Raw genomic sequence first — 14628 nt, forward strand, 5'->3', positions numbered from 1 at the left:
AACTACTTTTCTTTACATCATCCTAAATAATGTTTTAATATCACCAGCCCTACATTTATTCTAATACAAATCTAAGATGGACCCCACTGCTCATATCTTACATCTTAATATGCTCATAACAATATGCATTGCATTCACATTAAAAAATTTCGGATACATATTAACCACAAAGGTTTTGTTTTGGACTGAAGTTAATTCTCTAGTACAGGGGTAGGCAACCCTTTTGAGCCGGGGGCCGGGTTGCTGTCCCTCAGACAACTGGGGGGCCGAAGCCAAAAAATAAATAAGTAAATAATTTTTTTAAAATTAAATAAATAAATAAACCGGGACAAATGTAGGACAAAACTTTCAAATGGAGGGCACTTTTTAAATAAAAAATGGAGGACATGTGAAAAAAATTGCTGATTTTTTAAAAAATGTTAAGATAAATGCATGTTTCTGAGGCTTCTATAGACAATTGCCCCACCATGCCCCTTGCGCGAGATGGCAAAGGCCCCGGCGGCAATCGGCGGCAGGACTGGGCTGGGGCCGGTCCCAAGGTTGCCTACCCCTGCTCTACTATAACTTTGCAGCTATGGCTTACATAGGTTGACATGCACTTTCATTTCCAGTCCTCCTTACATGCCTCCATGCGTGCAAACAAAACATTACTTGGACCATTAATGCACATATGGCTTGTGTTTACAGTCACATTTTCAATTTCCAACCAAACAATAGGAGGATGGGAATAAAGACTAAGGGACCAAAAACCTGAACAAAGAAAAAAAAATACTTGGTTGACAGAAATTACTGTGCAACTTTAAGAGATTTTATTAAAACATATTTTGTATCATTTGAGATTTGGAGTGATGGCGGCAACCCTCAGTTGTAACTTTTTTGATATTAAATAAAATAGAAGGACGGATAGAAACTTAAGAGTTGGAAGGCCAAGGGCCATTTAGTCTAATGCATTGACAGTGTAAGAATCCATCATGAAAAATAATCCAAGAGGTGATCATCATGGTTTTAATGCCAGCCCCCAAATGATGATCACTTCCAACTCCAAGGTAATCTAACCCATGTCAAACAGCTCACTATGAACTGTTTTAAAACTGCAGAATGCTTGTCTCTAAATGCATTTGCTCTTAAGAAAGAGAAAAGGCATTTAGCACCATCTACTGTCTTAATACTGTAGAGCAAAACTACTTTGGAAAGCTGAAGAGAAAAGTTGTGATTGTGGCACAGAGAAGACATGCCTAGTTTTGATAACCAAGAAGCAGATAAGGATAGAATTCATTTCTGTAGAATCTTAAAAAATGAAGATTCTGTGAATCAGCAGCTGGAGCCTGGTGTAAGTCATACTGTCAGAACTAAAGAAACTAATTGAAGAAAGAAACTGTCGAGAAACAGTCTGAATGCCAGAATTGAATGGAGCATGGATTCATGCCACAAAATTTACTCCTAGTCTCCCTGCTTCCAAACTTTTCTTCAATTCACTAATATGATTTTAAGAGGAAGGGGGAATACTTTCGGTGTTGTCATTGTTAAATAATTTGGAGTCAGAAATCCTTGCTGATTTGTCTTCAGCCTAACTCATCCTCAATCTATGTATGATTTTTTTCAGTTAAAATGAAGTCTTCTTTGACACTGCAATATTTCCAGTCAAGTGCTACAGTAACACAAATGGCACTGCAACCTTTAGTAGCATAATTGGTGGTGTTATTTTTCAAAACAATGACCAATTAACCATGGAATTGAAAATGGTTGCTAGAACATTCTCATGTGTTACACATGAACATATATGCCTTCAGAGAAAAAGTCTATAGGTGACAGCAATTTGCTGCTGTAACATCTCTTACAATAATAAGAGCAACTACTGAGGGTCCCGGGGGCTAGACTTGCCTCCACAGCAAGGAGGTCAAATACTATCGTTGCCCCGGCCCTTTGGAATACGCTGCCCATAGAGCTCCGCTCAGCCACCTCCCTGGCTCAGTTCAGGAAGGAGTTAAAAACCTTCCTGTTCCGGCGAGCGTTCCCTGAATCAAGCTCCAGTTAGTCTTCCCCCCAACCTTCGACAGCGATGGTAGCTGGTTGATGGGGTTTTAATATTGGTTTTAATATTGTTGTTGTTATATGTATATGTATCATGTTATATTATAATTTGTTGTTCACCGCCCTGATCACTGGAAGGGCGGTATACAAATAAAATTTTTATTTATTATTTATTTTTATTTAATTTCTATACCCATTTTCATGTAGGGCCAGCCAAATGATAAAATTTTAGCTTACCTGTGAACAAGTGTGTTTTTCAGACCACGGATGAGATTCCGTGCAATAGTTTTGACCCTTGGTGTGAGGATAGCTTGAGAAACATGAAAAGTTCCATATTTTTCTCGTTCCCCAAGAGTGGTCTCCAAGAACTGTAGCAGTTTATGTACATTAGTGGTGTTTGCCCATGGTGCTGGCATTTTATTCCCTGGCCACAGAATGGGGTATTCTTCATAGAGAGGATGATGGTAGAAAATAAGAACCTGAACAGTGTAAGAGAAAAAATAAAATGCATCAGAAATCTCTTCCCAAACTAAATTATTGTCTTATATTTGAATCACATTTGAACTATATTCAGTAAATTTGCTTTCTAAATGTTGGGCAAGGAAAGACTTGAAATGGTGTTATGATGATACTTATACAAAGGGAATGATACTTCAATGTTTGATTTGTACTGAATGCAATCAGAAGATCCTAAACAACATTATCTTGCAATCCTTAATTGTCACACCAAGTTTACAAGACAGGCAAATATTAGTAGTTTCATATTACAAATATAAAAAAATTAAGGCTGCAAAAATTTTACATGATTCCCTGGTGAAATCATAGAATATTTGAGATATGAACTAGGGATTTAATAATTTGAAGCTCAGTATCTTGACCATGTGCACTCCACCAAGTACACTCTTGAAGTATACTTGCGAACAGTGAAATACTCTTATCCTGCATTCTCTCACCAGTTTGAGAAAAATGCACTCACAAAAAGAATCACCATTGTGCATTCCTTTTTCCTGCCCTTGACAGCAAAACTATATCCCACAAAAAGGTGTGCATTCACACAGTTGAATTGTGTGTAATTGGGCTGACTACAAACAAGACTTTTGTCCTGGGTCCAAAACACACTGCAGTCATATGCTGTCTTGGCTCAATGCTAGGCAATTCTGGGAACTGTAGTTTTGTGAGACATTTAGCCTTCTTTGTCAGAGAGCTATGGTGCCACAATAAACTACAATTACCAGGATTCCCTAGCACTGAGCCAGGGCAGTTAAAGTAGTCTCAAACTGGATTATTTCTGCAGTGCAGATGCAGCCTATATTTTAAACACTGAATTTGGAACATGAATCAAGGCTGGGAAGAAGGGAAAGGAATTGGGCTGGGGACAGGTCATGGGCAGTAAAAGTGGTCTCAAATTGGATTATTTCTGCAGTGTTTTTTGGACCATTGTTATTATTCCGTATTAGTGCATTATATCCCTTGGATGTTTAGAAGCCTAATATAATGCTTTTAGTGCTGCCTATTAAAAGATATTGTGCTCTATTCTGACTTTGCCTCTGTAACTGCTTTTTTAAAAGTGGAAAATGAAAACATGGAACAAAAAGTAAGAAAACACAGGAGAATTACAAAGGGAAGACAGCATCATCTGCATCCCTGTGAAATCTGTGAACAAGGTTTTGGGGTAAAAACAACAAAAAGAGCATTTGCTGGCACCGTAAAGTTTAAAGATGCTTTATCTGGATTAACATTTGTGGACTTTATCGGATGCAAGGTAATACTTTTTCTTGGTAGAATCTAAGTTCCATAGAGGTCGGAGTACTTGAAGCTGAGCTTTGAGGGGAAATGGACTTCAACTCCCAGAATCTTGGCTGAGGGATGTAGGATTTGTAATCAAAAAGGTAATTTCCCCCAGCTTTGTGAAGTCAAAGGCTTTCATGGCCAGCATCCATAGTTTTCTGTGGGTTTTTTGAGCTATGTGGCCATGTGGCATCTTCAGAGAAGGATGCCAGCCACAGATGCTGGCGAAACGTCAGGAATAAACTCTTCTAGAACATGGCCACATAGCCTGAACAACCCACAAAAACTATTCCCCAGCTTTGTTTTAAACTATGTGTTGTGCATTTTTAGATTGCAGTCCTAGTGATGTATTTAATTCCCCGAGCAGCTGTATTCAGATGTGGCCACAAGGAGGTAGTGTCTGCCTATTTATTACTCAGAGAAAGGGTACAAAAATACAACAAACGAAGACAGGAAATACACGTGTGTTGCTGATAAATAGCCAGTTTCCAGAAGGGAGGTGGCTGGTACAGGTGACCAAATCTCCAGGGTTCCTTCCAGAGAGTGTACAGGACATGATTAAGATGGGAAAGGCAAGCAAAAGCCAGGTGTCTCACAGGAACTAAGCACGTGGATTTTAATTTAGAAGCATGATAAACAAGGAGGAAAAGAAAGTGTGGGATAACTGGATATTGCAGAACATTTCCATTTGCCATACCAAACATGAACCCGCAAAATATATTTATGGCTGCCTCCGCACTGCAGAATTAATCCAATTTGACAATGCTTTTAACTGCTGTAATATCTACAGCAGACAGGACTGCAATTTGACAATGCTTTAAGTGTTATGGAATCCTAGGCATTGTAGTTTATTGTGGCACTAGAGCTTTGGTTTGCTTTGATCTGGTGCCACAGCAAATGACAATGCCCAGAACGCCATACCACTGAGCCATGGAAGTTAAAGTGGTGTCAAACCAGACTATTTCTGTAGTGCAGAGGGAGCCTATGTTTTGTGTCAGAGAAAGTTTCAAAGTGGTCCCATATTAAATTCAATGTAAAATAGTTGTTATTCTAAGTATTGAATGCATTAATTAATAATTATGTTGCTGCTGCAGTGTGCCTTCAAGTCATTTTTGACTTATGGCAACCCTAAGTTGAAACTATCATGGGATTTTCTTGGCAAGTTTCTTCTGAATGGGGTTGCCATTGCCATCTTTTGAGGCTGAGACAGTGTCACTTGCTCAAGGTCACCCAGTGAGTTTCCATGGCCAAGCCAGGATTTGAACCCTGGTCTCTAGGGTCCTAGTCCAATGCTCAAACCACTATGTCATGGTGGCTCTCATTAATTAATAACACAATTAAATATTAAACTACAACTATGTAATGATAAAATTACATTTCTCCTTATATTAGAATGAAAGGGGGAAAATTACAAATGAAGCCCAACTGTACTGAAAGGGCATACAGTAATTCCTGACTTATTATAGAATGGAAAAACTAGAAGATCAATATTTAGAACTTTTGTCTCTTAAATGATTCTCTCCATCTGTAAACAGTTAAACCAGCTCAGCTCTCCTTTTCTTAAAATAGCTTTGTTCTTAAGGCACAACAAATAAGACTGTGCAGTTGGTTGTTGCTAGCTTTGACTGTAGTAGTCAGTGTTTTTGCCTCACTTTCTCTTGCTTTCAAAATTCAAGATGGAGTAATAATCAAATCTATAAAAACTGGTGGCACATCTGTATTCCTCATGAGGTGTGAGAATTTTTTGTTGTCACCTTCAAAAAGGTGTTTTTCCTATTTATGCATGTTGACCTGAACTAATGGGAATGGGCTATATCACACTGGAGGAAGAGGAGGCAGAGTATTTTTCAAGCTTAAATTCCACTTAACAATGCATACAAACTTTAAAAGATGATAAGCTTTTAATTAAAGGAGCAATGAAGAATCCTAACTTCCAAAACACTTTCTCTCATTTAATTCTCACCAACAGTAAGATAGTAAAACACTCATCTTAAACTCATTTTGCAAGCATAAAAATATCTACAGCAGACAGATCATATGTGTTGGAAATCATGTTTGTGCTTTCCTGACAGTTATCCAAAGAATATAAACTTGGTTCCCAATATATTTAAAAGAGAATTTATTCCTTACCTGTTGTTGCTTTCCCCAAAGGCTTTGCAGTGTCACATCTTCGACACATTCCTTTGTGCAAAGTCTTGATCCAAACACTTCTTGGATCCTGCTGATCAGGTACACATGGTGGGTCTTATCCATAGCATAGAAATGGTTGAAATCTAGGAAAATCACTTCCTTAGGGTGATGTGTTAGAAAGGTGTTGATCTCCATCAGTCCATCCCATACTGTTATTCCAAACAAGCCATGTATGAAGTAGATTTCCTGTCCTACTTCACCTGGCTTGGAAGATACACGGAGGTCAAAGTAGCGGATACCACCCTCAAGCTGCTCCTTGAATGTCAAGTTTTGTGTCACTGACCATTTCTTCATTATTTTCTTCACCAAAGAAATTTTGGCTAGCCGTTTGATTGCCGTAGCTTGATCTGGTCCCACAGGAGACTTCTCATCAACCCAGTAGCTGAAGGAGTCATGTGACCCTACAGTGGAGAAAGGTGATAGATACTGTTTTATTTTGAAGTACTCTGTTTTTGTCGCATGTCCTGTCATTGCAGCAGCATCAGGATAAGGAACATAAATTTCTGTAATGGCAGAACTACATCCTGCCTCCTCAGTCATACCTCTAAAATGTACTTTTTCGTTTCTGCACACACCCCAACATAACCATTTCCTGGCTTTTGGAGAGGTGGTGGCAGCAAACACACACCTGTTTATGTGTCTGCAGCTAGATACAGAATGAGCATGTTGTCCTCTAGGGAAATCCCCCTGTCCATTTACCACTGGCTAGTAAATGGAGAGGGCAGAAGCCAACAGGTAGGTTTGAAAGGGGTGATAAATGAGAAAGGGAGGAAGAGAATTCTAACATTCATAATGATTAGAGTAGTGATTGTCTACTTGCTTTGCTCATAGTTAACTGCACTACCAAGTTATTCCACATAGTTGCATATGTAGCTATAACAGCATGTGAAGAAAAGGCCACTCTGAATATGGCCCAGTAGAACCAGCAGCTAAGCTCATCTTTGACCATGGCTGCTAGGAAGGAAAACAAAAATACCTCAAACGCTCTGTGATAATTATTGAAATAATTTTCAAAAGAAAATCAGCCTGTACTTCATAGATAAAGCCTTTTATTGTACAGATTATGAAAAGCTATGGATCATTTTTTTTTAAAAAAATGAGTGTACAACATCATTTGATTGTCTTGATGCATAGCCTGTTCCCAGGACTAGATGCTATTGTCAAGAAAGAATATGGATAAATGGAATGGTTTCCAATTGGCCATGGGATCAAGCAAGGCTGCATTTTATCACTCTATCTGTTTAACATGTATCCTGAACATATAGTGGATTCTCGGTATCCGCTGGGGTTTGGTTTCTGGACCCACCATGGATACCAAAATTCATGCATGTTCAAGCCCCATTAAATACTGTAACATAGTAAAATGGTGTCCCTTATATAAAATGGTGAAATCAAGGTTTGCTTTTTTGGAATTTTTTTAAAGAAATATTTTCAATCTATGGATGACTGAATCTGTGGATACTAAGGGCTGACTGTATATGTAAAGTAGGATTAGATTTGGAGGAAGGAGGTATGAAAATTGAAGGAAGAAAAATTAACAATTTAAGATATGCAGATCACACCATACTACAAGCAGAAAGCATTATAGCCTTGGAATGAAGAAAGTCGAGGAAGAAAATGAAAAGGTAGGTTTAGAGATAAATATGAAGAAAACAAAAATAATGATATCAGGTTATTTACATAATTTTAAAGTTAACAATGCAGACCTTCAGATAGAGAAAGATTGTCTATACTTTGATTTAGTCATTAATCTAAATTGGGGGTGCAGTCAAGAAATCAAAAAAAAAAAAAAAAAAGACTAGGGCTTAGAAGGGCAGCCATGAAGAAACTAGACAGTATCCTCAAGCGTCAAGATATATCACTGAATACTGAAGTTAAGAATGAATACTATTGTATTTTTTCAATTTCTATGTATGGTTGTGAAAGTTAGACAGTGAAGAAAGTGGATAGGAAGAAAATCAACCCATGTGAAATGTGGCTCTGGAGAAGCATTCTATGGATACTGTTGACTGCTAAAAAGACAAATCAATGGTTCCTAGAGTAAATCAAGCTTGAACTCTCTCTAGAAGCCAAGGAGACTAAATTGGAGACTGTTGTGCTTATGTTAGAAAAGACAATAATGTTTGGCAAGGTGGAAGGCAAGTGGAAAAGTGGAACCACTAAAATGATCTACTCCATTATATGGGATAGGAAACTAGCTGAATATTTCTGGTCCAACCTGGCAAGTATCTCTTTACAGCTAATGATCCATTGCCATGGGGATCTCAATAGCCTGCAAGTATTTGGATGGCTATGTCTTTCTTCCCTTCTTTTCAGCTATGGAATACTACAGTACAGTTTGTGGTCTATAAAATGAGGAGATAGCAGACTGAATCAGATGGGTTTTGGAGTTTGATGAACTAAAAAATATCAAGTGACGCTGATTGCCTTTCAGGGGACAATTTTAGTCTTTGGAATGTTCCCAGCTTATAAATCTACAAATATAAAAATACAATTTTTTAAAAAAACAACTCAATGATCAATGTAAAGTCGAAGGCTTTCATGGCCGGCATCTATAGTTTTTTTTTTTTTTGGGGGGGGGGGTTGGGCTATGTAGAACATGGCCACATAGCCCGAAAAACCCACAAAAAACTCAATGATCAATTTCTGTAAGACACCAAACCAAATGCTGGAACATCCTCATGCTCCAAGGACTGAGGGGAAGGTAAAAACACACAAACCTTCTGTCTATGTGCTGTGCTTCAGATAAAGCATTCCTGTGGACATATACCTTCTGTTAGTTTAGCTGACCCCTGAAAATATCAAATTGTATGTCTCCCCTTGGGATTTTATTAGACTACTAGACAAATGTTTCCTAGGTGTTTCGCGGATCAGAGGCTCATACTATGAGCACTGAAAGCTAACCTTAGACTCATTTTATGCAAGACAAAGCATCTGCAAACAAGGCAGAGCAAGCAGTCAGTTTGACAGTAGATCTTGTCTTGCTTGTTTTGTACATTGTCTTCTTTCATTGGTCCAAAACACACTGCAGAAATAATCCAGTTTGACACCACTTAACTGCCCTGGCATAGTGCTAGAGAATCTTAGGAATTGTAGTATATTGTGACAACAGAACTCTGATAGAGAAGGTTAAATGTCTCACAAAACTACAGTTCCCAGAATTGTCTAGCATTGAGCTAGGGTAGTTTAAGTGGTCACAACTGGATTATTTTTGCAGTGTAAATTGGACCATAGTTTCCTTAATATCTTGGTGAAGAAATATTAGATACTATGTTAGAGAAAACAAGCGAGTATGGAAACCTAATCTCATGTGCATCTTTACTAGTACGCCGATGACACCCAAATCTATTTCTCCATGTCTCGTTCGTCGGCCTTGAATTCTGATGGCGTCTCCTCTTTCAATGAATGTCTTTGGGCAGTAATGGGCTGGATGAGGAAAAACAGATTGAGGTTGAATCCAGACAAAACAGAAGTGCTCACGGTAGCGGCCCCGAAACCAAGAATTGGGTTGCAACCTCCGGTCCTGGATGGGGTCACACTCTCCGTCAAGGGCTGCGTTCGCAGTCTGGGGGTGCTCCTTGACTCGTCGCTCCTGATGTCAAACCAGGTAAATGCGACAGTCAGGAGCGCCTGTTATCAGCTTCGGCTGATATGCCAGCTGCGCCCTTTTCTGGAAGTAAGGGATCTTGAGACTGTTGTGCACGCGCTGGTAACCTCACGTCTAGACTTCTGTAATGCGCTCTATATGGGGCTACCCTCGTGCTTGGTCCGGAAACTGCAACTAGTACAGAATATGGCAGCCAGGGTAATTTCTGGAACATCCAGGAGGGACCGTATTACCCTGGTTCTAAAGTCCCTCCACTGGCTGCCCATTAGCTTCCGGACCCAGTACAAGGTGTTGGTTATCACCTTTAAAGCCCTAAATGGCTTGGGTCCAAACTATCTTCGGGACCGCCTTCTCCCTTATAATCCTCCCCGCTCACTCCGCTCTTCTGGGAGAGGCCTACTTCAGCCACAAACATCTAGGCTTTCGACTACCTCCCAGAGGGCATTTTCCATCGTCGCCCCCAGACTGTGGAACGGCCTGCTGGATGAGATCCGTCTACTTACATCCTTAGACAGCTTTAAAAAGGCTGTTAAGACGGATCTCTTCTGGCAGGCCTTCCTGGAATAGAGAACCCGGCCTTAGAAAAACGTCTGGGAAAGATACTGCTGCTCCCACTGGTTGCTCGTTGGTATGATGTTGTTGACCTTTTGGTCAGTTTTTAACTTGTATGTTTGTTTGTTGTTGTTTTTTGTTCTGTTTTTTAAATATTGCATTGAACTTAATACTTTTTTAAGGAGGGGAAAGTACCAGGGATTTTATATGTTTTGTATTTTTAACTTTGTTAGCCACCCCGATTGTTCTCAGAGGGGCGGGATACAAATAAATTTTATTATTATTATTATTATCACCAAATCATTTTGGTATCAGCTCTAAGGTTCCTTATCTTTATTTTACTTATGATGTGTTTATGACACATGACACATGTATTTTGTGTCTCTTGTGTGCTTGGGAGCCATCTCATGTGTGTTCACGTGCATACTCTTTTTCTTTTAAAGTGACGTTTCCTGCCATGCACAATTTGAGCTGCAAATGAGATTAAGTTCTTAAATGGATTACCTTGTTAGAGATATTGAATTTACCTGGATCTACACACTGTACAAATAAAATATCAGTGTGCTGAGAATGCAACCAATCATCAGCATCATGAGGGATTACACTTTTATAATGTTTGTTCAGTACATTATTATTGTTTAACTAGATGAATTTGTAAAATTTGGTTGTTTAGCTTTACAGACAGAATCTTTGCTTTTATCCCATTTCAAGGTACTTCACATACTTCAGCCTCAGAAACTAAACAGCTACATATAGAATAAATATTTTAAAGGCAAGAGCTTTTTTAGCCTGAAGCCAGAAGAGGTAAACAAAGAAGGTTTCGTCTTCTTCTTTTGCCTCTGCAGGACTGAATGTGAATGACTGTGAGATAACATGATACCCTGTGAAAGGAAAGAGCTCAAATAACGATTTACTCATACTCTAGATCAGCCAGAACAAGCTAAACCAGCCTTAGCTCACAAATACTATAAATGAAGCACACAAAAATCATGAACAATGATTCTCAATTTTTTGATCCTCCTATTTAGGACTGCAGCTCTAAGAATTATTACTATAGCAAAAGGGCCTTCTGGGAGCTGCAATTCAAAATTTCTGAAGGACAAAAAGTGGACAACCACTGCTTAAACCATTCTGTTGAGGCTTACCCAGAGGCATGGTAATTGTATGTTAAGTGCTGAAATAGTTACTTATTGCAATCCTAATATACATTAGCTTTAATAGTTTTCTAGACCAATGGTTCTCAAAATTTTGAACTATAGATGTTTTGGACTCAGAGTCTCAGAATCCCTGACAACTGATCATGTGAGGAGGAGAAGAGGGGGGGGGCAGAAGGAAGAAGAGGAGGAAGAGGAGAAGGAGAAAGAGAAGGCAGCCCCCTGCTGCCCACCACCATGAGAGAGGCAAGGCGGGCTCCAGGTGACTGGGGTGGTGAAATCTTGTTGTCCCTAATGGTGGTGCAACTGCATGGCCTGCCACCACTGATGACAATGGGACTTAAACATCCATGGATTTTGATATCTGCAGGGGAATCCAGAGTGGATCCCCTGAAGATACTGAGGGCTGACTGTTTTACTGGATTCAGCATAACATTTATCTGAAGCCAGTGAAATTGCATCCATTTTAATTCATAAACAAGGTAGTGTTCCTACTTATCCTTCACAAGGACTTCACACTGGTAATGGAAGGAAACAGTATTAGTATCAGGCAGAGCTCAGGGTTAAGTACCAAGATTTGCAGGTCCATGTCATGACTCTAAGTACCTTCAGTGTGAAGTGAGGCTAATCCTTTATGTGCATATTGCTTTTTCTATCTGTAATCTACCTAATTTGTTACACTGGGGGGAAAAAGCTAACTATTTTTAAATCATGGAAGACTTTTAGAGCCAGCTGACTCCTGCATATCATGCACACTGTCAGCCAAACAATACTATACAGTAATTGAAAATCGAAGAAAACGGTGTAAAAGTGCTGGTTTTTCACATTTCTCTAAAAGCAATTATTATTTCAATCAAATATATCATGCTGCACATTCATGATGAAAATCTTTTCCTATGAATAGTTACATAGTTACAAAGAGTTAACAATGTATTAAAAGCACACAATGTGAATGATACTATATTCTTTTTTAAAAAAAATTACCATCTCAGTATAAAATCAGTTTAGATAAAAAGTGTAACCGCAAAGCCGAACAGGCTGAAGACATAAGGTACTGTCTTAAACTTATTGGTTCACCTAAATCAATGCTGTCCTTGACTACTGGTGAATCTCTGGAACCTCAAGCAGAGGTTTTATAAATTTTTTTCAGCTCTCATACTTGAAATGTCAGGAAATTAGACCTTCCCACACAAAGCAAATATACCATTACTGAGCTATAGATTTTGTCCAGATGGGCAGATCATGAACTAAATATGACATTTCTTATTTGCATAGGGTAAGATTTCAAGTATGAGAGCCTATTTCCTCATAGCACTGAACCTTCAAAGCAAGCAAACAAACAAACACAATGCAGACTCAAATCAAACCAAAACCAATGTGGCAGTGACCCAAATCACATCTTGCATGTTGTTCTCAGACATCAAACACAGTTTTCTGCACTTGCAAAATCTTACTGTTTTTGCCCTGTGACTTGTAGAGAACCTAATAACCGAGGCTCTTAAGAAGTTCACCTAATAACCCTGAGGTCACCTTATCTCATCATCTCCTCAATGTCTCATAAATCACAGTTGCCTTAAGGGCACAAAATCTCAGGGCCTTTGGGCATGTGATATGAGGCTGAGGAAAGGAGCTTGTATCTCTCTATTCTGAGAATGAGAAAGTCTGGGCATGTAAGACAAGAATCACAAAGATAAAAAATGTTCATTAAAGCCACAGAGACAGGGTGACTTAACTTAAAGTCTTCACTGCAAAGGAGGAAAAGGAACTGAAAAATGTAGGCCATTCAAGGAAAATGTAGGACATGACAAAATAAAAGCTAGAAACACTCATACAAAGATAAATTCATGCTTGTTAGGCATGCTCAAAATGGAGGGCATGTTGGAATTCCTTCTGGACAGAAGGCTGAAATGTAGGATGTATCCTGGAAAAGGAGGACATCTGGTCATCCTGCACAGAGAGGACAAGTGTGTATTGGAAAGGGGCAGTCTGGACCAAGATTTTAACAAAATATGTATCACCTGAAAAAAATGCAAAATGTACAGCCATAATCTGATTTGAAGATAGATATTTTTAAAAAAACTTTCTGCACAATATTAGGATGAGCTGGACTATTAGTATAGCTGGGTTAGATCAAGGTGAGGAAAGCTTCTTTGGAGAAAAGGTGGAGTATGAATTGAGAAGGGAGGATGAAAAAGGAGGGGAGAAATCAAGAAGGTGAGTGTAAGCATGATCACCAGCTGGGTGGTGGTAGAAATAATATGGCTTCATAAAGCCTTTGAGGTTAAGTACCCCAGCATTCCTCAATTATTCTGCTCCCTAAAAGGCATGAGGCCATGCTTCCCTAGGCCATTTTAGGCGTAGGAGAGACAATCACCACCACCATCAAGAAGTAACACAGAATATGACTTGCAGGTCCTTTCTTTATGGCTCATTTGGGGCAAACATTAAAAAAACAGTTAGTGAGAGGGGCTTGTGGAAGGATGCAGCTGGGTTAGAAAGTGTGTGTGATTTCCCCCTTCTGTTTAAGACAATGAGCTTTTTTTTAAATAGTTGCTTCAATTTCTCTGCAATTAACACTTTTTCTCCCTTCCCTAACAACCTGCAAACTCATCACCTGTCCATTCTGTACCTGGATTTTCTTACAGCATTGTGTTATATCATACCTTCCAACATTTCACAGATAACAACTGGGACCCATTATCCCAAGCAGTATCAGAGTGTGGTCAAGATGGCAAAGGTATGAATGAGGAAGAACACACAAGATAGGAGAGACTGCTGCAGTTTGCCTTTGCTTGAGACTACAGGGAAGATTCTTCCACCCCTCTCCTTGCCTAATAGGAACACTTGGAGGGTATGCTGTCTGGAAGCTGATGTCAAATCATCTGCACAGGAGAGAAGCAGGGGCCTTACTCTGGGGTTGTGATCTGTACTGGGTGACACTTTATGCAGGGTGATGCCAATACTCACTAAACATCTGCTTTTGGGCAGAAACAGGATGTGGTGTTTGCCTGCATTCCTTTAAAATGCTGAGATGAGGTGAGTGAGGTGAGGGTCAAGTGGGAGGAAAAAGGCTAGGCCTCAGGTTATTTAAAAAATATTTTTTAAAAATATATATTTTTTTAAATAAGATTCTTAAATTTTCTTTAAAATATTACATTTTATGAAATTTTCATTTTAACCACATGAAACTATAAACACATGAATACATTTAGGCTGTGCCTGTGCTACTGTAGCTTAAATGTATAATTTTAATTTTGCTCGTTGTTTATGTCACAACTATTGCCATTACATTCAGTGATACACTGG

The 14628-nt window shown here is 39.0% G+C and overlaps 1 protein-coding gene across 1 annotated transcript in view; it reads right to left on the bottom strand.

Annotated features, from left to right (window-relative positions):
- Nucleotides 1–14628, bottom strand: part of PLCXD2 (phosphatidylinositol specific phospholipase C X domain containing 2) — a 42341-nt gene that overhangs the window by 9197 nt on the left and 18516 nt on the right. The window contains exons 2-3 of the mRNA XM_089512303.1: nt 5950–6410; nt 2269–2510 (exon numbers count right to left, since the gene is read on the bottom strand). Of these exons, the coding sequence (XP_089368429.1) occupies nt 2269–2510; nt 5950–6410 (703 nt within the window). The remainder of the gene's footprint in view (nt 1–2268; nt 2511–5949; nt 6411–14628) is intronic.

Source organism: Sceloporus occidentalis, unplaced genomic scaffold (assembly GCF_023333645.1).
Source record: "Sceloporus occidentalis isolate IW3139 unplaced genomic scaffold, rSceOcc1.0.p SCAF_2, whole genome shotgun sequence".
In the NCBI taxonomy this organism is placed as follows: Eukaryota; Metazoa; Chordata; class Lepidosauria; order Squamata; family Phrynosomatidae; genus Sceloporus; species Sceloporus occidentalis.